This window comes from Simochromis diagramma, unplaced genomic scaffold (genome assembly GCF_900408965.1).
Source record: "Simochromis diagramma unplaced genomic scaffold, fSimDia1.1 OVJJ01000361.1, whole genome shotgun sequence".
Lineage (NCBI taxonomy): Eukaryota > Metazoa > Chordata > Actinopteri > Cichliformes > Cichlidae > Simochromis > Simochromis diagramma.
The window spans coordinates 6,532,586-6,557,780 of record NW_024386860.1 but is presented as its reverse complement, the minus strand read 5'-3'; the positions used below and the strand labels follow the sequence as shown (position 1 = coordinate 6,557,780).

General features: G+C 43.9%; 1 protein-coding gene across 2 annotated transcripts in view; it reads right to left on the bottom strand.

Annotated features, from left to right (window-relative positions):
* Nucleotides 1-22,690, bottom strand: part of LOC120732504 (nectin-2-like) — an 85,574-nt gene extending 62,884 nt beyond the window's left edge. Inside the window, exon 1 of one of the 2 annotated variants that reach the window (XM_040030169.1) lies at nt 22,266-22,690. In XM_040030169.1, coding sequence (XP_039886103.1) covers nt 22,266-22,353 — 88 coding nt within the window. In that variant the 5' untranslated portion in view covers nt 22,354-22,690. The remainder of the gene's footprint in view (nt 1-22,265) is intronic. The other variant, XM_040030170.1, reaches the window with a different exon arrangement.
* Nucleotides 22,691-25,195: the final 2,505 nt, after the last annotated feature.

Here is a 25,195-nt window from a genome sequence, read left to right as displayed (position 1 = left end):
ACAGGGTGAATAATTCATCCACGGTTAAGAACGAAAGCAGTGTGCTCTCCTCCGCCTCTCTTCATTATTGATAAATAAGAACATCTACACTGTACCTGACCCGGAGGGGGTGGGGGGTGGGGGGGGTGATCCAGAGCGAGAGAAAAAGAGAGTGAGTGAGAGAGGTGGTCAAAGAGAGAATGACTCCGGGACACAAAGAAATAAAACGGCTGTATAAAGCAGAGGTGTATAAGGCATAAAACACAAAAAGGAAAATGGCAAAAGCCATAAGGCACAAGCTCGGTTTTATGGTACCACATGCTTTCATTTGGCGCTGGGCCCGTTTAGGGTCAGTAAAGTCTGGCTTGTAACAGGCAGTTTACTGTGGACAGAAAGGACAGTCCTCCTGAGCCAAACAAGCTGCTTCTATACTCCCTTGCGAGCGCTATTGCTTCAACTGAATAAGTGACTGAATAACTTACTGGCTGGATGGCTGACAGACACCCAGCTCCCCGCGGCTCCTGGCTCGGCTTTGTCTGTTCAGGCCGTGCACATCATTCTACCTCCACCACTCTTGCCTTCACTCTGCATTGCATCGCTCACTTTGTTTTTTTTCCTCCCCATCCTTTTCTCAGTGCTATAGCACTGTCCTGTCTTTTCACTTTGGAATAAATCCTTTTCATCCCTCTGGCTCATTCTGCTCTTCCTCGCCTACTTTTTTTTTTTCCCTATTCCGCCAGTTCTTTTTCTGTCTGACTTCTTCATCCCAACCCTGTGTGCCATCACTTCTCATGGTAATTGTAGTGGGCATGTTTTTTTTATCCTGGCATGCAATACTGGGTCTTTGTGCTGGGTGACCACAGTGACAGATCTGCAGTCAGAACCAGAGCATAAAATGTAAATCAGAGGAGTTGGGGGGGGGGGATTACTTTTCAGACATCAGTATCTAGGAAATATCTAGATCTATTCCCCATTATGTATGTTGCCGAAAAGTGAATGACTTTGGAAGCGTAAATCCAGACAGAGTATGGCAGCATCGCTTCAGAAACAGCCTGATCCTCTAACTCATGGGTAAGACAGAAGCGCACAGCTAAAACAAAGTGCTAGGTACTTCTTCAAATGTCCAAGGCAGGCTGTGCGTGTGTCACCTCATCCATCACCGTGTAGATGCCTGTATACATCGGTCCATGGGCATGTCAGCTGCAAACATAATGTGATTATGCCTCCTATTTTCACCTCCCTAACAACACTTGGAGGTGAGAGTCTTCCAAGGAGTCAGGAGAGGATATTTCAAGCTGGGTGTGATCCAGTCCCTGAATTATAAACAAAGCTACACGTTAAAGCGCGAGGAAAACCATGACAACCCCGCCCACGCACCGAAACACAGCTGCGTTTCCAGGTTTTTAGTTGCCAGCGTTCACCTTTACCTCCCCTTGGGTAGGATGGGGTGGGGGGTTCATTTCCCAGCTTCGCTTCCCACTTCCACTTAGCCTGCTACTGATGAGCCCATTGGTCAACAAAGCTGTCAGCCAACAGCTTATTCATAGTCGAGGGGGTGAGAGACCAACCTAATTTATGCCACACATTAAAGGATTAAAATGCAGTACTGTGATATGAGGGACTGCCATTAGCACAGTCAATCTGTCAGGAGGATCACTCGGCGTGTTACCAAATCAATGCCAGCCATATGGAAGACAGAAGGTCAAGCACCAGACGCAAACAAACAAGGGGGAGTGTACCAATATTATGATAATCTGATGACTGTGTCCATCATAACGCACAGCAAAAACCAGCTGGATTGAATTACTGATGGGAATTTTGTGTAGGAGCACAGGAAAAAAAAAAAGTCTGCAGGGAAAGATTTGAGAGGACAGGCAAGTCAGGCTCCCAAATTTCTACACCCCCATATGCTTAAGTGTGTCTCCTCTTGCAAAAGTTTTGCTAAAAATCAGAGCAAAAGTTATATTTAATAAGCTTTGGACTCGTTTTACTACCAGACTGCAATGTGCCGCTCAAAGGTATGGATAACTGATTAGACCACCAGCACTTTTTCAAAGTGAAACGAGGACCCATTAAAAGCAGATTTCTTTTCCCCCTATAAAGATTCATCAGAGCTACAGTATGGCGGGAACACTGCGACAATTAGTAAACATCGAGCACGAAAGATGTCGCAAAGCAGAACAAAACGATACGAGGAGAAGACAAAGATAACCAAAGCAATTAAAAGTAGAACGAAGCCATTCTTTGTATGTTACTACTGCTGCATTGTATGGATCAGAGTTGCCGTCTCTCAGGGCTGTGGTGAGCCATCGGGGCAGAGGTGAACAGCCTATTGTCTTCAAGGCTCAATAGGAGGCAGGTAAGATGAAACGCTGCACACAAATACATTCCTGCTATCAGTTTTCCCATAAACGAGGGTGAGGGAGGTGTTACTGATGAGGAAAGGAATGAGACTGTAGCAGAAAGGAAAAGAGAAAGAAGTTTTGCTCTGTAAGATCTATAAAAAGGCACTCCGGAGCAAGAGAGTGATAAACAGGTGGGGATTTTTGATGAGGTTATATTCAGGGTTGTTTTCTGGCACTCCCTCCATCTCTTTCCTTTGTACTGAACGTTGAGATCAACTTTGCTTATTCTCCAGTCACTATGACAACTTGCCTTGGGTACACGGTGTATTGTTTTGACGCTGATAGATGAATGAATGAAGAGCTAATAGACAGAAAGACATAGAGCTCAAGGAGACGGATCAAACGGGAGGGGGGGGGGGGGGGGAGACATAACCTGATATTTCTCCTCGAGTCAGTCTGTTAAATAAAATTAAACAAAATCCACCGAGAAGCTGTGGCTGGCTGGAAGCGAGCAAACACACGAGGTTAAACAATATATATAAAAAGTGGGTACTTTGAGTAAAGTCGGGAACTATAAAATTCAGCAAAAATAAATGAATAGAACTATGACCTTCCACTAAAAAGACAAAACATGCATGCGATTCAAATAGCACACGCATGACGCAGTTAAAGCTTTGAAATAAATAAAGTAGCAACATCCTGATGCGAGCAGCAGCTCTCACATGATTCCTCTTGACCCTTTTTTGTCACAAAGTAATCTAATAAAGCAATAAACAAATAAAAAAGGTCCAAAGGCTACATGAAAAGTAGCTTAAAGTGACCAACTACCAGCACTTAGTAACAAGTGTGTTATAACACCCATCCTTAATTGCTTTTTCAGCAATTACTTGACTAATGAATTTAATGGTCTTAACCTATTACATTTATTCCATGTAAAATGATTTGCTTTGGAAAGCTTAGTTTTATTCTTACTCGGCCCCAACAATGAACCAATACCTTTAAAATGGGAGTATTTGCTGCACGTCCCAGTTTTATGAGAACATCACTTGGGTATTTTGGTATTTTAGACTCACCAAAAATACATTGCCCTCAGGAAATTTTGCTGAGTTTTTCCCCCGAAATGCAAATATACATTTTAAAAAAAGATCAGATTGTTACCAATAACAAAAATAGCCATCGTTTCCACCCTTAAAACACATTATTACCATTACGACATAATTCTTCAATGAACCGTGAACAAGTTCATATCTATTCCCCAGCTAAGGCAACAGCACAGTAACTCAGAAACTCACAAGATTACAGCTCCAGCACCTGTGAGGTCACTGCCACTCAAAACAAAACCTCCGCTGCCTGTCAGTCAAACAATTTCAAAGAACGCAACGAGGAAGCGATGAGTTAATTAATTAATATCTATTTTAAAAAATAAATAAATACAGCTCTATATTGAGAGCAGAACTCAGCAGCCGAGCTAGATTTTAGTAGTGAGGATAAACACCTTTTACCCGTCTGAGAGGTGAACACCAGAGGATCAAGTTTCCCCTCAATAACAGTGTGAACCCTGGTTTTAGCCTGTAATGGCTCAGCAGTCACAATGATGCTACAATTGATCTGACTCTCAGAAGATTGAAGCCACTTCTCAGCGACCGTAAAGAGGAGCACAATAACAAACACACACACACAGACACACTGGTGCAGGCACAGCAGCCAACACACGAGCTGCCGGAGCAGTCTCCTGTCAGGTCGTCATTACATTGGATGTGAGCTGCCTTTGTTTACCATCTACCCCCTTAAGGCAGAGTGACAGATAGAGGATTGGGATGTGAGGAGTAGATAGATGGGGGTATGAACAGTCAGAGATGTCCCTGCCATGCTTCAAGGACAAGACGGGCCCTTCAATATCACAGCCACTGTGTAATTAGACAGTGCTCTGTCATGCACCGAAGAGTTTCTTTTATTTGTGTCATATTAAGCGCAGCATGGGTATCCCTTACTGTGCTTTGCCATTGAGACCTAACGTAAAAAAAGGGCAGCAAAGGGGGATTTGTACAAATTTAATTACATTCATAATTCGCCCATCTTTAGCTGTAATCACTCGGGGTTAAGTTAAGTAAATCCCCTTCTCAGCTAGCCACCCACACCCTCTGTTGCCTTAATAAGCGGCGTACTGCCTGGCTTTTCAGGGGAATTTTGCTGGCAGCCTGAAACTCGCTAAGAGAAAGTAAACAAAGTTCTTGGTATGCAGTAGTGAAATATTAACAGATATACTCTTTCGACTGAAGTGTTGTGAGCTTTGGTTTGGAGTACTGCGGCTCACATGTTTGTGCGTATGTGGCTGTCTGCCAGTGTATGATACTGTGTCTCAGAGGCCACCTGCAGTGTCTCCGAAAGGCAGGGAAAGGAGAGGGGGGAAAAAAGCGGCGCTGTGTACATCTTTGTGTGTCTGTTTTTGAGTGTTTGTTTGGCGCACCTCACAGCCAAATCGCGGCGCAGGCAGGCAGGCAGCCCTTCGACAGGGAGGGAGAGGAGTGAAGCAGATCAAACACAAGCCAACTAATCACAGACGCTGGCTAATTAGCGCAGTCCTCAAAGGGGAACCAGGAATGAGTGATGATTCCCCCTTATGAATTTCCCAATGACGCCGTGCCGTATGCCACCATGAATACTCACGGTCACAGAGAAGGCAGAGCAGAGAGGCTAAAGTGCAAACAGAAACACCTCTGGCCTTGTTGTAATCTTATCATCTGAGAGCGAGGGGGCAAAGTGGCGCTCAATATCTTTTATCAGAGTTTCAGTCAAGCACACAACACACACACACCTCCTTACTGTCACAAGCTTTCTCTCTCTCACACACACACACACACACACACACACACACACACACACACACACACACACAGCAACATTTTATCTCAACATCCTCAAATTAGGCTTCATGTAACGTTTCCCATTAAGGGATTTCTGGAGCGATTAAATCCCAAGCGTGGTGACATTCCAGCCTCTGGAGTAAAGCACAGGTTGACGTTCCTATGCGCAAGCTCTGAGCGTTGATTAGCTGGTGGATCTGCCACACTGAGCCCAGATTTCCACAAGATCAGAGGCAGCCAATTACAGATGTGACACGCACGTATTTGCACACACTCCCGAACGCGCCCTGCCACACCGATGCAACCACACGCCCATCCAGAAACAGATTTCTCCAGGCTTAAGTCATCACAGTGGCAAGAACTCCCCTCTTGCTTCTTCTCTAATATCGGATGAGAGAGTCCCTGTCAGAGGATGCTCAGTTCACCAGCCAACCCCTTACTGAGGCAGAGGCAAAGAGACAGAGATAACAGATGAACACAGAGAGAGCTAATAAAGATTCTAATAAGTCTATCCAAAGAAGCACAGGCCACTGAGGGGACTCAGCCTAAATAAAACCCACTCCATCACTCTTCAAGTGTCCAAGTCCCATTTTTATCTCTATACATCTTAAGCTAAACATAGAATTCTAATTCCAGCGCCGAGCCTGACTTTGAACAGCACAATGTCGCTGGCGAAATGAAAAACAGAAACAAACCTTCGCCATTCACATTTCTCTCGTTTCCACAGATTTATAGAGGGAACAATACTCTCCCCTCTACCCTCTGCAGAGCTGCCATCAATGGCCAACATTTGTTTCACATGATTACAGTGCGACAGTTGGCATTCATGTGGCAGACAAATACGCAGATTCCAGACTTATTGTTATGACATTAAATCCTTACGTGCTTTGAACATTAACAGCCGCATCAAGGAAGGCTGGAAAGTGAAGCAAATTGGAAAGGCTGGTCAGAGAAGACGAGGGGAGGAAAAAACAAAAAAAGACATCTGAAAGCAAAATTAAACTCGCCAATTTACGCTTGAGCAACGTCGGAACAAAAAGACACGTAGATAAATAGGAACATAAGAGACACTGGAGGGGGAGACAGAGAGATGTGAGTGTGGGGAGATAAGAGGGAGGAGAGGAGGTGTGTGGGGTAGGGAGGGTACTGCAGAGCAAAGAAACAGCTGCTGAGCATCACATCTGCTCCAAGTGGAGTCATCAGCAAACAGACAGACTGGAACCAACCCACTGAGGTAAGCCCCAGGGGGGAGGCGAGGGATGGACACAGGAAGAGTGCGGGGGGAGCGGGTGGGTGTTGATATGGCCAAGCAACAAGAGGATGAGAAGGATGCGAAGGATACAATTAAAGAGAGGGAGGGTGGAAGAAGATGAAACTAAGATGACTGTGCACAGAAGCTGAGCGCGCTTTACTCTTTCCCCAGACAGAGGAAGGTGGGGCAGGTCGGTAGATGGCTTCGCATGGAACAGGAAACTCAAATCACTTGCTGCCTTTTTCCTTCTCCTTCTTCACCCACTCTTCTCACTCCTTCCCTGACATCCTTCCTCCGTCTCCCTCCCTCTCTCCCCCTCGCCTTCTTCTCTTCAGCAAGACTGACAGAACAAGAGATGCCTGTGAGAGTAAAGATGAAAGGCCTGTGAGGGAGGTGTATGTGTGTGCGTGTGCGCGAGGTGAATGAATGACCCCTCTATCCCTCATCCCCACTTTAGAGCCATCCTGCCCTTACACAAAAGAGAAAAAAAAAAAAAAAAAAAAAAAAAAAAGAAATACATATAACGCCACAGGGGCCATGTGGAGGTCACACCAGACCGTGTTTGCAGTGTGTGTTTGCGTGCGTTTCACTTCTCTATTTGTACTCACACCATGTTCCCAGGTTAGAAAATGAGACACATCAAACATCGCTCTAACAAGGCTGCCACAGCAGGAATACCATCTTATGCCTAGCTTCGTGTCCTGTAGTGTACACCTACGGCCTGTGGAGAAGCACCCTGAGGAGAGGTAGGGACCCTGAGAAGTGCACATTGTTCATTCATGATAGCAGCCACTGGCAGCGAGGGCAACCCCGTAGCAGAGTAAGCGATGTCATTTGGCAGCAAATGAAGGGGAAAGAGCAAAGCCGTTTCTGCATCTCTCTGAGGTCTCACAGCTAGCTCTAACATTAAGTTAGCCTGGGCACGGGACAAAGCCCAGTTTGTGTTCACGTCTCCGCATGGCGAAATAAACATAGCTGCTGCTTCACAGTTTCCTTTAGCTCGCCTTCTCCTTTCCTCTTATCTTGCCCTGTTTTGTTGTCACCCCCGCTGCCTAAAAGAACAATCTACCCACACAGCATGCCCTTCCAAAATATTTACTCACTCAGTACTGGCTGAATACAAAGGCCATTCTCTTACCCCCTCTTAGGTCTACCATTCAAACAAACTATGCATCCACATGAAATTGCAGACTGCACCTGCTCTTATTCTCACTTTCCCCTCTCTCTAGATCGTGCACACCCGCACACATTTGTTTACTGCAGAACATCCTCCTTTGCTTTCCTTTCCATGTCTAACTGGTTTGTGCCTTAGACTGATCTTAAAGTTGCAAAAGAAAACCAAGCACAGAAGCAACAGTAGCCATCCCACCTTGCCTGCAGCAGGGAGTGCGTTTCTGCCACTCGCATCCTCACAAGCACCCCTCTGATTCAATACCCCTGACACTTTCTTAACACCTTTTCCTTTGCAGCTTGTGCCCTTCTTTCCTCTTCCACCACTCCTCTCTTATCTCAATCTGTCACCTTACATTCTCCCCTCAGCCCCTATTTCTCATTGCATCCTCTCTGCAAACCAATTTTCAAAGCAGCTTTTCCAGCTAATCCAACGTTTTCTGTTTTTAGCATGCAAACCCAAATATAAGTTCATTAACAATCAAGTGCTGAAATCAGTTGCAGTGTTGCAAAGCTCTGGCTTTTCCTGGCTTCCCATTCATTAGCATATGTTTGAAAACCCAAGTCTAAATGAAATGATCAGAGTTGATGAACTACAAACAAAGACCCAGAATTAATTCTATGTGGCGGCTGCATGTCATGCTTGTTTTTAATTTCTTGCATTTATAATTTTTTAACTAGGCGTTTAAAAATAGATGCAAATGAACGGAGAGTCAGAAGAAGCCTGGGCGCCCTGAGTAACGACACGTCCCCGGGGTGTCTACTGTTTTCGGGTGATTGTTCGCAAACTCCTGTGGGGGATGCGCATGCTAATAAGTAATAATGTTCCATCAAAGTGAAATGCTGCATCGAGTCTTCCGTCTTCCAGCTCTACAGTATCCTTGACTTACACGCAGCCTTCCCATCCTCCTCGCTGTTAAGGGATATGGTTCCATGCGCTGCACCTGTGTCTCATTACCGCCACTGATGGTTCAGTAACAGGCTCCTCTCTTTCGCTCACCATTGTGCTCTCACTCTTTCCCTCCCTTTAGCTACTGCCAACATACATTTACCTCCAACAGCATGGCCTGCACTCATCTCTTCCCCTTGCTCATCCGAGTGCGTGCTTTCGCATGATCTCTGCAGCCCCATTTGTCCTGTCGCTTCTACCATTACAGTCTTGGCACGGATGGGGGGTTTTTGCCAACTGTTAAGCAATCTACTGATTTTTTTTTTTTTGCTACACTGATCAATTCCTTCAATTTTTCCTCTAAGCACCCTTTTACTCGAAGAGGACATTTACAGTTTTCAGCATGCAAGCTCCTGTCAGCATTATTGTGATTTAACTTTGCAGTGCTCATATTTTCACTGTAAGAACAATTCCAATGCTGCAACTAATAATTACCATTTCATCTACCGATTAGGCTCCGTTAACAATCAGGACTCACTAATCAAAGAATGAAATATCAGCAAATCTCCACCATTCTTATGTTGAAAATAGAAAATGTTTTGCATTTGTCCTCCAAATCATTTTATCAGGACATTCCAGACAAACACGTACTCTTTCTTTATTTGTTGAAAATAAACAGAAAAATCTAAACACCACTAATCCTGCTGTATGAAAAGGTTTTGTGATTGTGCCCCTAAGGCTTAGTTTTAACTTTACCTGTCAACAGCAATTGTTCCCAAACTGAATCTGGCTTTTCCAGATGTTGCTTTGCAAAGTTTGGATGGTGACTTTTGGGATGAGGCTGCAGGTAAGGTTTCCTTATAATGACTCTTCACATAGAACCTGTTTGTGCTGCTCAGTGTAACTGTGCACCCGCCACTGCTGCGTCAGCCAAGTCGTCCTACAGCTCCTTTGAAGTCATTCGGAGGATTTTCCTCTGCCTTTTAGCCCAGCCGGAGCGCAATTTTATCTGAAATTGTTCTTAGCCATTCACCATTCCCTTTTACTGCCATTTAATAATGACATTTCAGAAGGTGGAAAGCTAGAAGTGTTTTGATATCTTTTTATAGCCTTCCCCTGCTTTGAAAGCATCAATTAGCTTCATTTTCAGATCAGTCAGCTCAGAGGAGGCCATGGTCGTTGAGTGTTAACAAACGGTTTGAAGAGTCAAGAAAATTTATCATGCTCTGGAATTATCATTAGCTCCTCCCTAATGAGTCACTTAAAGGCTAATGCTTTGGCTACGTGAACCCACAGGATGTGTGGACTGTTTGTGTCAGGGTGTGCCACAGTAGGTTTTGTTTTATTCTTATTTTTTGTACTCGCTGCACCTGCAGTGCTTGTTCAGCGTAAGGCTGTGTGACTCATAGGTTAAAAAAAAATTAAAAAAAAATTTTTAAAAACTTTCGGTTTCAGATCGAGTTGCATTTTCAGGATTTTGGACCCAAAAACTTTGCAGAAAATCTTTTTAACAGACTACAGGAGATGATATAGGGGATAACGTTCCTAAGAAAGTGCCAGCTGGTACTGGCAAAATAAACGCAGACGCTAAAGTCGCTTAATGTATAGCGACAATTTCATTTAGCAAAGAAATAAAGAAATCAGTGCTTTATGACCCATTTCTGTGTAAAAGGACTGGACACACACACACACACACACACACACACACACACACACACACACGAAGATTGGGTGCTCTGAGAACATAAAAGTAGACCAGAGTAGCCCGTTTTATTGATTATAGCGGGAGCATAGTGTTGCAGCATCTGCTCTGCAAACGATCCGCATATGTTACGTGTTGTGTAGCCACAGGCTAATGAGCTAATTAAGTTCACAGACTTTAAGTAGAACTTTAAGTAGAACGGTGCCTGAAGTTGTGCACTTGCACTAATACAGTTTTTAAAAAAAATGTTTTTAAGCTCATCAAATTAGAAGAAAGAAAAATTTTACAGCCTGCCATCTGTTCATGGTGTGTCTTTTTACTAGAAATAGAAAAAAAGAAAGAAAAAAAACAATACCTTAAGTTAAAGTTCACTTTGACTGTTTATCACCTTTATATCACGGATGTAATATTTCAGGCTACAAGTCTTACTGTGCTAACCTGTTATAAACTGTGAAACAACAGGCAGCCACACAGCTGGATTTCAACTCCAGTCTCTCCATTGTAACTGAAACCTCATGTACAGTAACGGTGCAGAAAACAATGAAATAAAAGCTTTGTGTTCATAGCTGTTTATGAAGAGCATCTTCATTTTTACCCCCAATAAAAATCCTCAGAAATGATGAAAAAAAATCCATAATTAAAGAGATAATATATAACATAGTGAGCAATACTAACAAAAAAAAAAAGAAAAAAAAAGCTTATATGTAATCCAACCATTATATGACATTAAAATCAATCCCTGTCCCACAGAAATCAAGTCTAACATTCAATACAATCAGTCTGGCACGACTATCATATCACAGTCAATAAGGTATTATTTTAAGACCAATTAACCCCAGAGTCAGAATTAAAAACTACAGTGCATTTATTATTCGTGACATATTAATGTAATACTGTGTTATGAGTCCACTATGAGTCTTAAAACCAGATACTGGGCCAAAAAGACAGTAACATTAGCTTTGATGGCTCCTGAGATAACTGCCTCTACACTGATGGTTTCAAGATGAGTAGAGGGGACTGAGTGGCTGTGAGCATTAGAAGACCGTGGACAGACTCCCTCCTACGCTGCACATATTAATTCTTCTAATGGCTCAGCTTGTCACACGTTGACACTGCATAATTATGTCATCTACAAGGGACGAGCTTTTTAAAAGGGCAGACGCACGGTGCAGCTGAGAGCCTTTGTCAATGGAGATGTTCAAAAATGCTAATATGAGTCTTAAAAAGTGGTTTACTTTTAGCTGGTGAGGCCCTTAAGTCCACAATATTGTAATCATGTTAGATCTACTGATACTGAACGGATACCAGGATGAGCAGCCCAGGTTGTCTTAATATAGATGCCAAGCCTTCCATGGAAGGACTTTTATAATAACGAACCAGCCAATTCTGTAAGTATTATCCTGAGTGACAAGAGCGTCCATCAAACCCAGAGGATCCTCTCACCCATGGCCTCTCGTCATCCATCAATCCATCCTGACAGCCCTACCTCCATCTATGTAAATAAACAACAGAGAGGGAGGAGGAGCTGGGGGAAGAGCTGAGGAAATCAAAGTAGGACAGTCAAAGTAGAGGCAAGCAGGCCAAGTCAGGTTTAGAGAATGTAAAGGAAAGGAGACATGCGGGAGGGGGGGGGGTTAGATAGCGAACAGCTGTAAAATGAAGAGGAGTGAGGAAACTGTAAGGAGGCAGGAAGCAAACACAATTGACTGAGGTGATGAGGAAGGGAGAGAGGACAAAGTCATCAGGAAGGAATGAGGAGGAGAGATAAACTGGAAGGAGGGGGGGGGGGGGGGGGGCTGACTGACACAGGGACGACAGCCAAATCAGCGGACACACAAGATGGAGTCACGGAAAAGAATGCGAAGACGGGCGAGAGCGGAGGGAGGCACAGAGGAAAAACATCAATGGAGGACATTAATAATCCATCCCAGATAAAGCAATTCTGTGTAAAAAGAAAGGAATTCACTGGAGAAGGAGACTGTGGAGGAAAAGGAGACAAACAAAAGAACAAGAGAAAGTTAGTAGGAGGAGCCTGAGGGTCTCCTATTAAAAAACAAGAACAATTGCGAACACTTGTGTTAGTTTACACAAGCAGAGGAACCTTTCCTCACCTCGCCCCCCATCTTCCCGAGGCTGTGTCTATTTAAATGTGTGCTTAAATGGCGAGTGCTACTGCTCTAATCGCGGCTGGCATCACAGCACAATCCTTCTCTACCTTTCCCCCCCAGCATTCAGTCTTCTTCTGTCGCTCAGACCCAGCACACCCTCCTCACACGCACACGCGCACACACACACGTACACCGCATGACTCTGCTGTGCCAGAGAAAAAAAAAAAAAATTCATGAATCACTGGTGCACAAATCAGCCGCAAGCTTGTTGCAAGAAGAGCAAACTGGGAAGAAGCGAGAAGGGGGGAAAAAAAGGACAGAAATAAACGGAGAAAGTGTTTCCTTTAAAAGCTTCTAAAAAGGAAGAAGATTCAGGAGATGGCTTCCAGCATCCTGAGGGAGCAAGCACACACCCAGAGGACCACGGTGACAAGAAGAGAAGATACTGCCTCGCCTCCCCACCCCTATCCGGCTCTTCCTAAAGAGGCCAAGACAGAAAGCCAAAGCAGCAAGCGGCCAAGTAACAAGCAAGTGCATGATACATGGACGGCACAAACATGTGTTTGCACATAGCAAACATCCGACTTTCTGTATGAAAAGCGCACCAACACCTTACGTACAAAGAAAACTTGTTAAAAGGCACCACAGTGCTCCATCCACACAACAAAAAAGCCCCTCCGTCAGCTTCCATTTCAAGAGAAACTATGCAATCATCTCTTGTTACAGAGCCACTTTCCCTCTAGGGCCACTACTGAAAAGCAGCTCTGTCCATTGATACAGGTGTGGTGTGGAGGGAGAAAGCGAAGAGAAGGGGAAGGGGGACAATGGATGGCCTTTTCAATGATCTCCCTCAGTTCACCTGGATTAGAAGGAATGGAGGCTGAAAGGAAGGAGGAGGAGGGTCTCTAAGCTTGGCTAAGAACAATGCCGTCTCTGTTTGCAGTAACACCGAGTGCATCACTTTGTCTAGCATCAGCCAGCCGACTGCCTGGACTAAAAACATCATCAATGTTCAATGTTGAACTGTTTTTGTGCAAACGCACGCTTAAGAAATACTTAAAATGTTGTCAAACAAGACTCCTGACCCAAGATGTTTCCAGTATTTGAAAGCAGGAAACATGCATGTGAATATACTGCTCCGACAACACAGAGTTCTTCACTATATTTATCTATTGTTAATTACAGACACGGATTTTTGTCCAGTGATCATTTTCCTAGATTTTTTAAAATGTCCAAACATAATGGGAAAAATAATATGGTGAGATCTTCATAACCTGTTTTGCCTCATCAACAGTCCAAACCCAACAATATTTTGTTTAGGAAAATGACAACAAAATTACTAACAAGAGACCAATAAAACATCAGTCTTGAAAAGCACCTCATTTACAATTTAAAGTAGCTGCGTGAAAAAAATAAAACTTATTTTTTTATCACAGGCATGAAACTGATGAGATCCTATGAAATAAACTGTGGAGCATTTTCACTTTACCTGAAAAATCTTTAAACATTACAACTTTCACCACACCAGTATTAACCCCCACAGCTGCACACAGTATCGTGTCATTACTTGCACACATTATGAAGCCCTTTCTTTCTATATTTGCACAAATGCGTCACGTAGCAACACCAAAAGCTTTTTTTTAAAATAGATAAACAGGTATCCAAAATTGTGTTTTGCCACAATCTTGACTTGCATATCTAGTAGGTAGTAGCTTAGCTAAAGTGGTGAAGGAATCCCATTGCTCTGCCATTGCTGGCAGTTAATCCTCCTACTATGTCTGTGTTTACATTTATGCACAGATCTGCTGCTCTTTTATGGCATGTGCTCTCTTTAACGCCCTATCACGCATCTAGAAGTAATTAATAAGAGCTTAACAGCGGTAATGGTAGCAGGAGAGGCAACAGTGGAAGCGGGGGTAGTTAGGCTGTCATGACAAAGAAAAGTTCAAGATCAACGACGTCACACGCCACGGTCACTGTGTGGATCCTTTTATGCTACATTTCCATTTCGATGCCGCGAAGGTTCAGCACATCTTAGTCTTTTTTAGTAAAAAGTTTTAAATGTGTGAATAAAATGAAAGTGTTCACGGTAAATAAGCAGCAAGATGTACTGGGGAAAACAAATGAACCGGATTGTTTTTTATTTTAAAATATTCAGAGTGTTTCACTTCTCCCACACACAAAAAAAAAAAAAAGTTTCAGAAGAAGAAAAAAAAAAAAAAAAGCAAATTTTCTGCTGAAGTTTCGGACAGTATTACTTTTTTTTTTTTCCTCTGGGAATTAACTCTTGAGACGTAATCCCATTTCAGCCTCAGTGTGAGATTCTTGTTAGATGAGTCAAGCTATATTACCAGCCTAGTCACCGCCTGCGGGGGAGACGAGTGTGTGACAGCATCTAGCAGCAGGGGAGTGGACACCGTCATCCTGATCCTAGCATTGCACGACAGGTTAGTTCTGCTGAAATGAAATAAAATCCTGCATCTGTTTCCATTTCGCCGTCTCACCAACTCGCTTCATTCTCAGCTCTCGCTCCGTTGACTTTGTTGTGTCAGTTCTCCTTTTCTGTCCTCTGTACAGTAATCAAGTGATTCAACCATCAAATCAGCCCAACATCCCTCAGCACTCGTGTGTGTACGAAGCACGCACTGTTTTCGTGCTCTGCGTGTGTGTTTGTGGTCGCGCGAGGACGTGGTGCTGATTGTCGTTCTGCAGGCTGGGCAAGGGAGAGGAGGGTGAGATAATAGGAGGAAGGGTGAGGTGGGGCGGCGCACTGTAAAAAGTGTCACAGCAACTTAACCTTCAAAAAAATGCCCACTAGGGTTGAGGAGGTGGTGTTGTCGCCATTAGAGGAGAAAGGAGGAGAGGAGTGCATGAGAGAGAACGGATGATTGATGTGTGCAAGAAGGACAAAAAAGAAAGAAAGAGAGAGAGAGAGAGGAGAAGCACTCGTTAGGAGGGGAAGGAAGGTACAGATGCCTGCAATACAAATGTCTGTAGGGAGGATTGGGGTTGTTAAGGAAGTATGAGAAGAAAGTAGAGCGAGAGACACGAGGAGCAAATGAGAGTAAGAAGGAGGAAAGTAGCAAAGGCAGTTTGGATAGGCTTAAGCAGAAACTCCAGGCCTGACATAGGTGGAAGAGACAACTGGGGAATTGGACGGTGGGACAGAGACGGCATGAGAGCTACAGAAGAGAAAGAGAAAGATAGAAAGCCTAAGAGGATAGAGGAAAGTAACAGACATTCCAATTACAGAAGGAAAAGGGGGGGATTAATGACTAAGAAACAAAGTGGAGGAGAACAAAAAACAGGATGAGAGAAGAGGAAAAAAAAAAAAAGAGATACAGTAAGGCACAGCAGTTTGCTGAGCAGATGGATCAATTATGCGGGCCAAATTACAGAAAGGAGGAAGTTGGTGCATTAGGAGAGGACGTGAACAAAGAAGGCAGAAAGAGCAGGGGAAGAATGAGTCAAGATGGAGGAGTGGAAGTAAAGGCACAAATGTGACAGGAGGGGGGGCAAGTGGCCGATTAGAGAGCAGGCAATCAGTTTAGCAGATGAATGAGACAAATCACTTCAATGAAGGAGGACCTGCTCTCCCTAAGGAGCGACAAACAAGCAAACCCTGGCACACCCTGTTGACAAAACACTGGGTTGATAACTGAATAAACCTGCTGCCTCTATTTGACCTTAATGTGATGTTTGCTTCAGGGGAGGATTTAAGAGCTGCCGTTTCAAGGCTCTGGGGACTAATGACGAGACTGCTGCTCGTTTATCAGCGTAGCGTGGCTGTACATTTTTAAACCAATAAGTGAAACAGTAGATATCAGCGACGAGATAGAACCGCAGGACTGTGGAAACGACCGCTCGCCTTGCGAAACACAAGAGCACGCTTCACACGCTTTCAGTGAAATAAATAAGTAAAATAAAACCTGTTTTTGCATCGTCTCTGCAATAGCGAAATCAGTTTTCTTATCTCATACTTCCGAGATCCAATCTGTGTGAGAATACTACATTTTCACATTACGCCGTGTAATTTTTACTGTGTTGCTCTGATAAGACTAGCAGGATCACGAGGGAAAGCTGACTGAATTGAAAGCAGTCTGTGTGCACACACGGTTTTTGAGGAGCACGACTCTGTGCCCGGCTACCAGAGCCTTGACAAGACCCTGTCGCAACAAATTCAATTTCCTCCTGTGAATTGGACATGACCTTGTCAAAGTCAGATGCGATGAGGACGCAACACGTCTGCGTTTGTGTGTATTAAAAGCGGTGTGCAGACAGGTAACAAAAGGAACTAAATGCGCTGGAGCTGAGGAAATCTGTGAAGGGGGACACGCGGGCAGTACTGCCAACAAAACCGGCTCGACATTTCGCAAACTGGGGGCAGAGAGGACACGCGGAGGGATTAGCTGAGGAACAAAGGGAGAGATGTTTCAAGGTACGGCCGTGTCGACAGTGCAAGCCCTAAATGTTTTCAATATCACATAAGGGCACTGCATCATCCACCATTCAATACCAGATCGATAACGCAAACCACCTTCCACCTCACAAACTCCATTTAGACACATTAAGGTGACTGCTAATGAGCAGGAGAGTGTGTGTGCGTGCGCACAAGTATATAGGGACACTGTGAGGAGGACGCAGTCAAGGGCCTCTGTGCTTAGCTGCACAGAGATCTGCTGAGTGCACTATGGGGATGGTTTCAGAAATAAAAAGGATGTGACAAAGACAGAAGAAAGAGGAGAAGGATGACAGAGGGAGGTTACAGGCCAGGAAACAATAATAAAAAGAGAAAGGTTAGTGGAGGTAGTCCTTTACTGTCTGCAATGAAGGCTCTTTAGTTATTAAATATGTGCCTAATGCTTTGAGAGCGTGAGAGAGAAGAAGAGGGGAGGGAGGTGCGACTAAATTACAAATGAGCTGATAATTCCTGGCCTCCCTGGTTCACTCCCTCACACAGTTTTCTGCAATCCTCCTCCAGCACCTCTGCCAAGACGCTGCGGTGTGGAATTTGAAAATGTCGACAACTTCAACCCCCCCCACTCACCGCTCTGCCTCCGCTGCTCATCCTCTGTGATTTTTTCTACAGCAGGGTCACAGAGACACCCATCTCCCAAGCCTAGTTAATTAAGAGGATTTCATTTTAAAGAGTTTGGCTGCCTTTCAATGGATCTTCAATTGGAATTACCGCTCATTCTCTACGTCGGCTGAGCTGGAATGGGTTTGACCTGCATCCCCCTAAATTCCATCTGGGGTTTGTCAGGAAAACGCAGATAGGAAAATGCAGATTTGGCAGAAGGTATCTTGACTAATGGTGTGGAAATGTGTGTGTGACTGGAAAAAAAACCAAAAAAAAAATAAAATAAAAAATCCCACTGTATACAAGATAAGCTCCTGGCATGCAACTTCAGCAAATGCTACAGTCTTAAAAGTCTCCATTATGTAGAAGCATGTGGGTGGGTAGGGTACATTATGGAACGGTATCTTGCGTCGAACCTTAATCGGTGCGTGTGCACATGCACGCAGATTTGATGTAGATAGGAGTTCAACCCAACACCTCCGCCAAGAATATCATCGACCCCAGCACAGTTGTGTTTTTAGAAACCCCTTAGCTGCACCATGCATATTAATAACGTTTGGCATTCCTTCCAAAAGAAGGATTTCTGCTCATTTTCCTTTGGATCAGATGGGACTGACTTCAGCCGTCTGGCAACTCTCAGAGCCAAACACAAACATGCCGGCTGGGGGCTCCCAGTGTGACCTCCATCCACCCAGCATGTACAAGTCAACGGAGGAGAGCAGGGAGGGACTTCAGACTCAGAGCTGCTGGCTTTGGCTCTCTTGTCACAGGAAACCCACTATCATTATTACAAGTTGCAGGATAAGCCTCGTTTAAGGCAGTCAATTAAATGAGCATGGAGTTGGGGAAAAAAAGGAACTCCTCACATCTGATGTCTGTAGAAGATAACAGGGTTGCTGATGAGGATAACACTTGCCTTTCCTGAAACAAACAGTAATACACACATGCAGTGTCGTTCTGTGATGTGTCGCCTCCGCCCTATTATTGGAATGTCATCTGACTTACAGTGCAGCCTCAGGTTACATCGCCCATGCATCACCAGCTAAATGTGCACACGTATCTGTGCCTGCCTCTGTGGTATACTATGTGGCCTAAAACGCAACAAGATGCAGTGGCTGGCGCGCATCGACCCCCTCTGCTCCGCTCCATCCATCCAGTCTAATAATATTTGCCAAGTCAACAATAAACCTGATGGATCTTTTGTGTCTGTGGTCACTGGTAATGAAAACTCTATGGAGCAAAGTAATCTCACTAAAACCTGATTTATCAAAATAGCTGTATACCTAAAATCCGGTGAAATGTCAAGGATCAACAATTTAATCAATTTAGCTACCATATTGGTTTTAAAATGAAAAGTGCCTTGTGCTAAAATGTTTTCAATACGTCAGTTAAAAAGCTTCACATTCGTCACAATTTTATAGTGGGATAAGTGGTGCTTCATTTCTGAGCGACCATTAAATATTACCAAGTCCTGCACCTGGAAAAAAAATAAAATAACAAGTAGTATTAAAAAGCTGTCTAAATCATTAGGCTCATCTGGTGAAATGCCAAAGCTTCAATCATTTCACAATTTTGTTATTCAAAATTAATTGGGACACATTTGCCAAACACTGCCCACGTATAAAGGGAAATACAATGAATTGGCATCACTCTCATGTCTCCATTAAGCCATAAATTCAAGAACACTTTTATGTCTGAATCAACAAACCTTTAATGGCGACCATAAGCGAGAGGAAGACGTTATTGATGTGTCATTTAAACAGGAACCCTCAGCGAGTATGTGTGTGCGTGCATGCATGTGTGTGTGTTTTTACCAGCACATATCACAGTCGGGACGAGATTTTCTTTCACACGTACAGAAGCACACACCTGACCTTTTCAAAATCCTTCTGACATTTACGGTGCTGGTGCAAAAGGGTGAGGACAGCTCATTTACATAATGATAGGACCAAACCTCAACAGCCATTAACACAAAAAACTAAAGCCAGACTGAAAACTCCTCGCTCCACTGAGACTAATGAGATACTAAGGACTTACTTTTTTCTTCCCCTTTATTAGCATTGAAAAAAAGAAAAAGAAAAAAAAAAAAACCTCCTCTCATGATCCATCAATTACATTCCTCTTAATAGACAGAGTCTAGTGCTCTTCCTCTGTTGTGATGATGAATTGTTCCAGACTTGGCAGGAATACACTGTTTCACACCATGTGGAGGGGAACTGTTAGACCTAATAGTCTGAACTATTGCACACCGAGGACTGCCAAAAGAAAGATCAGTGCATTCGAGTCAATCAGTATCCACGCTAAGTACATCTGTGTGTGTGTGTGTGTCTGTGTGTGACTGAACAGGGTGGGCAGTTAATGATTGTGAAAATGCTGTGGTTTTTTCAGTACTTTGATATTCTACTGCATAATCATATTAGCTGGTGTGATTGTAGCTGTAAAAAGAATACCGCTCTGAAATCCTACAGTCATGACAGGCTATGGTAAGGTCATGTGGTTTATTGTCCTGTCTGGCTGCATGTTGTTCCTGTCATAAACAGCACGGCCTTGAGTTCGAAGAGAGGTGGGGGGAGCGAGGGAGGCCATCTGAATAACCCAATCACTACCATCACCCACACAAAAGCTCTGGACAGGAAAGAATAAAAGACAGCAGAAAAAAAAACAGACGGAGACAAGAACAAGGCCTCTGTATGTAGTGGACAGCAGCGGTGGGGGAGGGAGCGCATGCTTGGTGGGAGGGAGGGAGGGGGAGAGATTTCAAATGACGGTGGGAAAGAGGGTAGCCAGGGCGTCGCCTGTCTTAATCAGTTGCTGCCTGTTGCGTTTTCCAGCCAATCCAGAAACTCAGCCACATCAATCCAACGCACAAAAGCAGCGGGCCGCTGAAAAGCCACCTGTTTTTGCTTGAATCTGAGGAGAGTCGTCAAGAATGGCTTTGCATACTTTTCTGAATGCTTTCAGGTATACAAAAGATTAAAAAAACACAACAACAATGGCTTATTTGTGAGCGGAGAAGGACAGAGTCTCTTCCCCCAGCCCTGACCCTGCATGCCCACCGGTTTCTCGGGCACCCAGCCAGCCACCCCCTGCAAACACGCAGCTTACTCAGCCATAAAGACAATACTCCCACAGCCTCATACTCCCCCACTTTAAAAAAAAAAAAAAAAAAAACACTCCCCCTCACGTAAGCCCACCGTTCTTCCAATAAAAACATCTCCTTGGTAATGGGCCAAAGCCTTTCTGACCCACATCCATGGTTCGTGGTGATCTTGGGGGTCGGGGTTGGTATTATAGTTCAATTTCAGAGCTTAAACTGGCAGGCTACTTGTCTGCTGAACTCAGAAATATTACAGAAGCCAACATAATTAAAAACCTATCCAATTCAATATTGAATTGGATAGGTTTTTACATTAAAGCTGGGCCATGTTAAATTGAAAACTTTGCAGAAAATTAATGAACTTCTTTCGCTCTCAGATTGAAGCTGGAGAAGTGGAGGTAAGTGGTTGCTGTCAAACCTCTAGAGGGAAAAGTGAAGGTAAAAAAATGCAAAAGGAGACCAGTAAAAAGTTTCAGTTCCCCATAGCATATTAACGAAAAGGAAGTCAGACAGAAGCCCCTTTTGAAAAAAAAGGGGAAAAAAAAAAATACTAAAAATGAAAAGAAAAAGCCACGTTGGTGTCTGCACAGGGAATGCCTTGCTTTTGTCCTCACTCATAAATATGTAAAGCCTTTTGTTTTGTTTTCTCCACTTTTCTCCCTCCACTAAGAGCACTTCATGTTCTGTAAAATGAAATCGGACAAAAAAGGTCCACTGCATGAATGACTCAAAAACTGCAATTAAAAAACACCACAACCCGCTCACTATTGAAAATGTATACTGTAGCTGTGCCAGGACTTTAGATCTAGTCCTACATTCCTGCCCCAATTACAGGAAAAAGAACAACAAAATACCGGTCTAGTGAGGAAAGGCAGCGAGAATGTTGAACTGGTTTCCTGCAACATATTCATATGCTAATAGGTTAAGTGCATACCAGGAATATTTTTGGGGAGCCCTACGGTCGCGGTACCTGTACGCTACCTGAGCTCAAGCAGACAGGAAAACAGCTGAATTATTAACGCGAGCAGGCGTGGCCAGTCACTTTGCTTAAAGTAATAGACGCCAGATTACATTTAAAAAAAAAAATCCAAGTGATACACTGAAAGAAAATCATGCGCAAGCTCCATCTAGATATTAGCCAGAACGGGCCATCCAGTTCTTGCCCCCTCTGTCAGTTTCAGTGTACATTAAGAGCTGTTACCAGACCAGTTTTCGTCAATGCGTGGATACAGGAATGAAAAGGAGCAGGGAGGGGGGCTGTGGGGATGAAATGGGCTTTAAGGTGGGAAAAGGAGTACGAAGGATAGACTGAAACAGCGCCTAGGTTTAAAGAGGGGAAGTCACCAATGAAGCGCACAAGGCACCTCGCCTCAACACCTTGCTCCACAGAGCCACACCTTAGGGAAACTAAACATGGCGTTGAGTCACCGACCGAAACTCGGGTCAAAGACCGATGGGCCTGGATTACGATCAAAACCTCTGAGAGAAATAATTAAAATAAAGAGTTATCTCTCTGACCACCGCACTTCGCGTTAGTATAGTCAAAACTCAGAGAAAATCCGACGAGTTAAAGCGAAGAGTTAAAGCGTCGCCTGTACAGAAAGCAAGGAAATCACCTGCTGGATTTTCTTCGCCCGTCACCGCCCTGACAGGTGGTAGTCAGGTTTAAATTGGTCTTCTCCTAAATTATTCAAGCTCGGAGAAGAAGAAGACGGAAAACAAGACGGTGTCGGCAATGAGCTGGACACCACTGACTTGTTATAAGTGATCTTTTCTTACCGTGCTGTAGAAGTATCGACGAAACCAAGCAGAGCAGTCCTATCATTTTTGTGCATTCAGGCCAGATTCGGGAGTCATGTCTCGCCATGGTTGATTACGGTCCGCTAAAACCCCAGGAACGAAGGATCGCCGAAATAAATAGGGCTTTGAGAAGAAAAAAAACTTCAAATAAAGGTCAACTTCGGAGTAAAATCTCACTCAAAGAATAAAAACTTGTTTGGTTACAGGTCAAGAGTCCGACAGAGATTCTTGTTTGAAGTGTCCCTCGTTCGTCTTTAAAGCAAAATGGGCTAAAAATGAATGGAAATCCTTGTGAATTCGTCCTGGCAGCGCACAGGTGAATAGTTCCTCTCCGCCGGTGTTCAGGATGTGAAGAACTGCTGCTTTCTTTCTCTTTCTCTCTCTCTCTCTCTCTCTGCTCCAACAACTATTTCCTGCGTGTGAGCGCGCGGCTCTCGAACTGCGTGTTTAACTGAGGTGATGTCATCAGGCGTCACAGTCCTTATCCTTTCCACCCCCCTCCGAAAAAAACAATTAAGATTAGCAATGGCAGGCGGGGGGGCTCAGAGAACAACTTGTTGAAATTGCTGAAAGAATTTTTCCCTGGAATACAACCTGCACCTAGATACCATCCAAACTACGCAGCAGGTTTTAAGTCAAGGCGAATTTATTTGTACAGCCCAATATCACAGATTTGCCTCATGGAGCTTTCCAATCTGTTCACCACACAGCACCCGCTGTTCACAGACCCCCGATGATGAACTGTACCAAAGAAGAAAATGGGAGGAAAGACACCAGAGGAGTGATCTCTCTTCTTTGACGGGCAGATGCGCAGTGGAGCTGGTGCGTAAAGAACAGAGTCACAAAATTTATGTGCTTCACTTTGAGGGGGAGATTTATTCCTTCAAAAGCATCAGGATGATACCGTTTTCACGACCCACTTCCAATTTTAGGGCGCTGCCAAGTAAAATAATCTCACCAGCAATTTGTGTAGACTACTAATTGTTGCCAACAGAAAAGTGACTTACAACCTAAAACTATATTTAAAAAAAAAACACGCCAGAAAACAAAACAACAACAACATAAAGTTAGCTTACACAATTCCTCCGAGTCATGATGAAATAAAGCAGATGATGCTTACGCCCTCTGCTGTCTGCTTCCGCGCACAGACGTGACATTAGCTCATATAAACCCCAGAACAGCAGATGCCAAAATCAATAAGCATTCATTAATGAACGACAAAATACGAAACCAGTGGCAGCCACAAAAATCAAATCACAAGGAAACAGCTTCTCATGTATCTATTTGCAGACTCCAGCACACTCATTGTTGATGGGATTTTTTTCTTCTACAGAATAACTTCCAATTCATTTTGCCCTATTTTCCTCTGAAGCAGGGTGCACACTAGCATAGCAATGGCATTATCTGGTTTAGGTCTAATCCCTATACCCAAGTGTTTTACAGCCAATGTAATTACATCTCCGTAAGTCCCACAGTTTAAACCATGTTGCCTTCTTCCTGCCGTTCTCTTCCTTTTCTCAGTTCCCCTCAAGCTTCTTATTTCCAGACTATAACTGAGATGCAAATTCTGAAGACGCTGATAGTGATCAGAGGTCAAGCAATGGTGTGCACACCTGAAAAAACAGCTGTAAAATATATTTTTCTTTTAGACTTCTTTTCCTAAAAAGGAATTAATTCTGCCTCCTGGCTCTGTAGCACAGTGTTAGAAGACCAGCACAGTCATGGGAAGTGAGCGAAGACCACCCATACCTGCACTGCTGCTGCTAAATCTTATGCATTCATGGGAGAATAGGAGCTTTAAAGAAAGTCGCCACCAAATGGACGGTTTCATTCCTTTTCCTTCCCACACTCATCCATTTTTCATACCCGTACCAAATCGACCTTCACACCTTCCACTTAACAGCCACTACCCACTTTCTTTACACAGTACCTCAACTCCTTTTTTCTCACCATCTCATACCCTTACACCTTCCCTTCATTTAAACTTCACTTTCCTCCCCTTCCTAATTTCTCCTTCCTTCCTTCCTTCCTTCCTTCCTTCCTTCCTTCCTTCCTTCCTTCCCTTCCTCTCTCCCTCTTCCCATGTCATTCAGTTTTCTTTGTCCACTCGTCCTTCACTCCTCTCTGCTATTCATCCCGTCCTCCATCCTCATGCTCTCCAGGGGTCTGTGGCAGTGATAATGAAGCCCATAGTTAACAGATATTAGCTCATTGGCAGTGGCTTCATTAGACAGAGCCAAGGCTTATGGTGATTATTTACCCATAGAGGAGGGGCCACAGGATCAGCACTACGTTCTTTGTCAGCAGCCACAGGCTTCTTTGAAGTCACACTGTCTCTGTTCCCCTGCAACACTCTCTCACACTTCTTCTCTCCCCGGGTTTTTTTTATTCTGTCTGAGCACCTCTCCTTCCACATTTCTCCCCCTCGTGCTGCTCTTAATTTTTTTTCCTCTCTTTCCCCGTCATTAGACACCCACAATACATATCTACTTTCTCTCCCTCTCTCTCTCTTTCACTATCTCTCTTCACCGCCCCCATTCACCCAATGGTAATTATGGAAAAATCTGTAATAGTGCTCAGAGGAGCTGATAATACCTTTAGCTTAATTAAAGACATTTATGGGATGTAAAGACATGTAGCCTAGGGGTTGCAGTGCACCCACACCAACCCAAGCTCTTTATTTCTCGCTTTTTCATCTCCCTCAATCCCTCACTTTCTGTTATTCTTATCGTTTCCTCAGTTTCACACACACATTGTGATACGCACATGAGTACATGCTCGTTCCTTTTGTCAAACTCGGCGTTGGGGTCAGAAGTTCTGTTACTAATTGCCCTGAAGTTCAGCTCGGAAGTGTTGTAAAACATCATACACTAACATTATGGTAATGCCCGTGTATGTATTTTATCAGC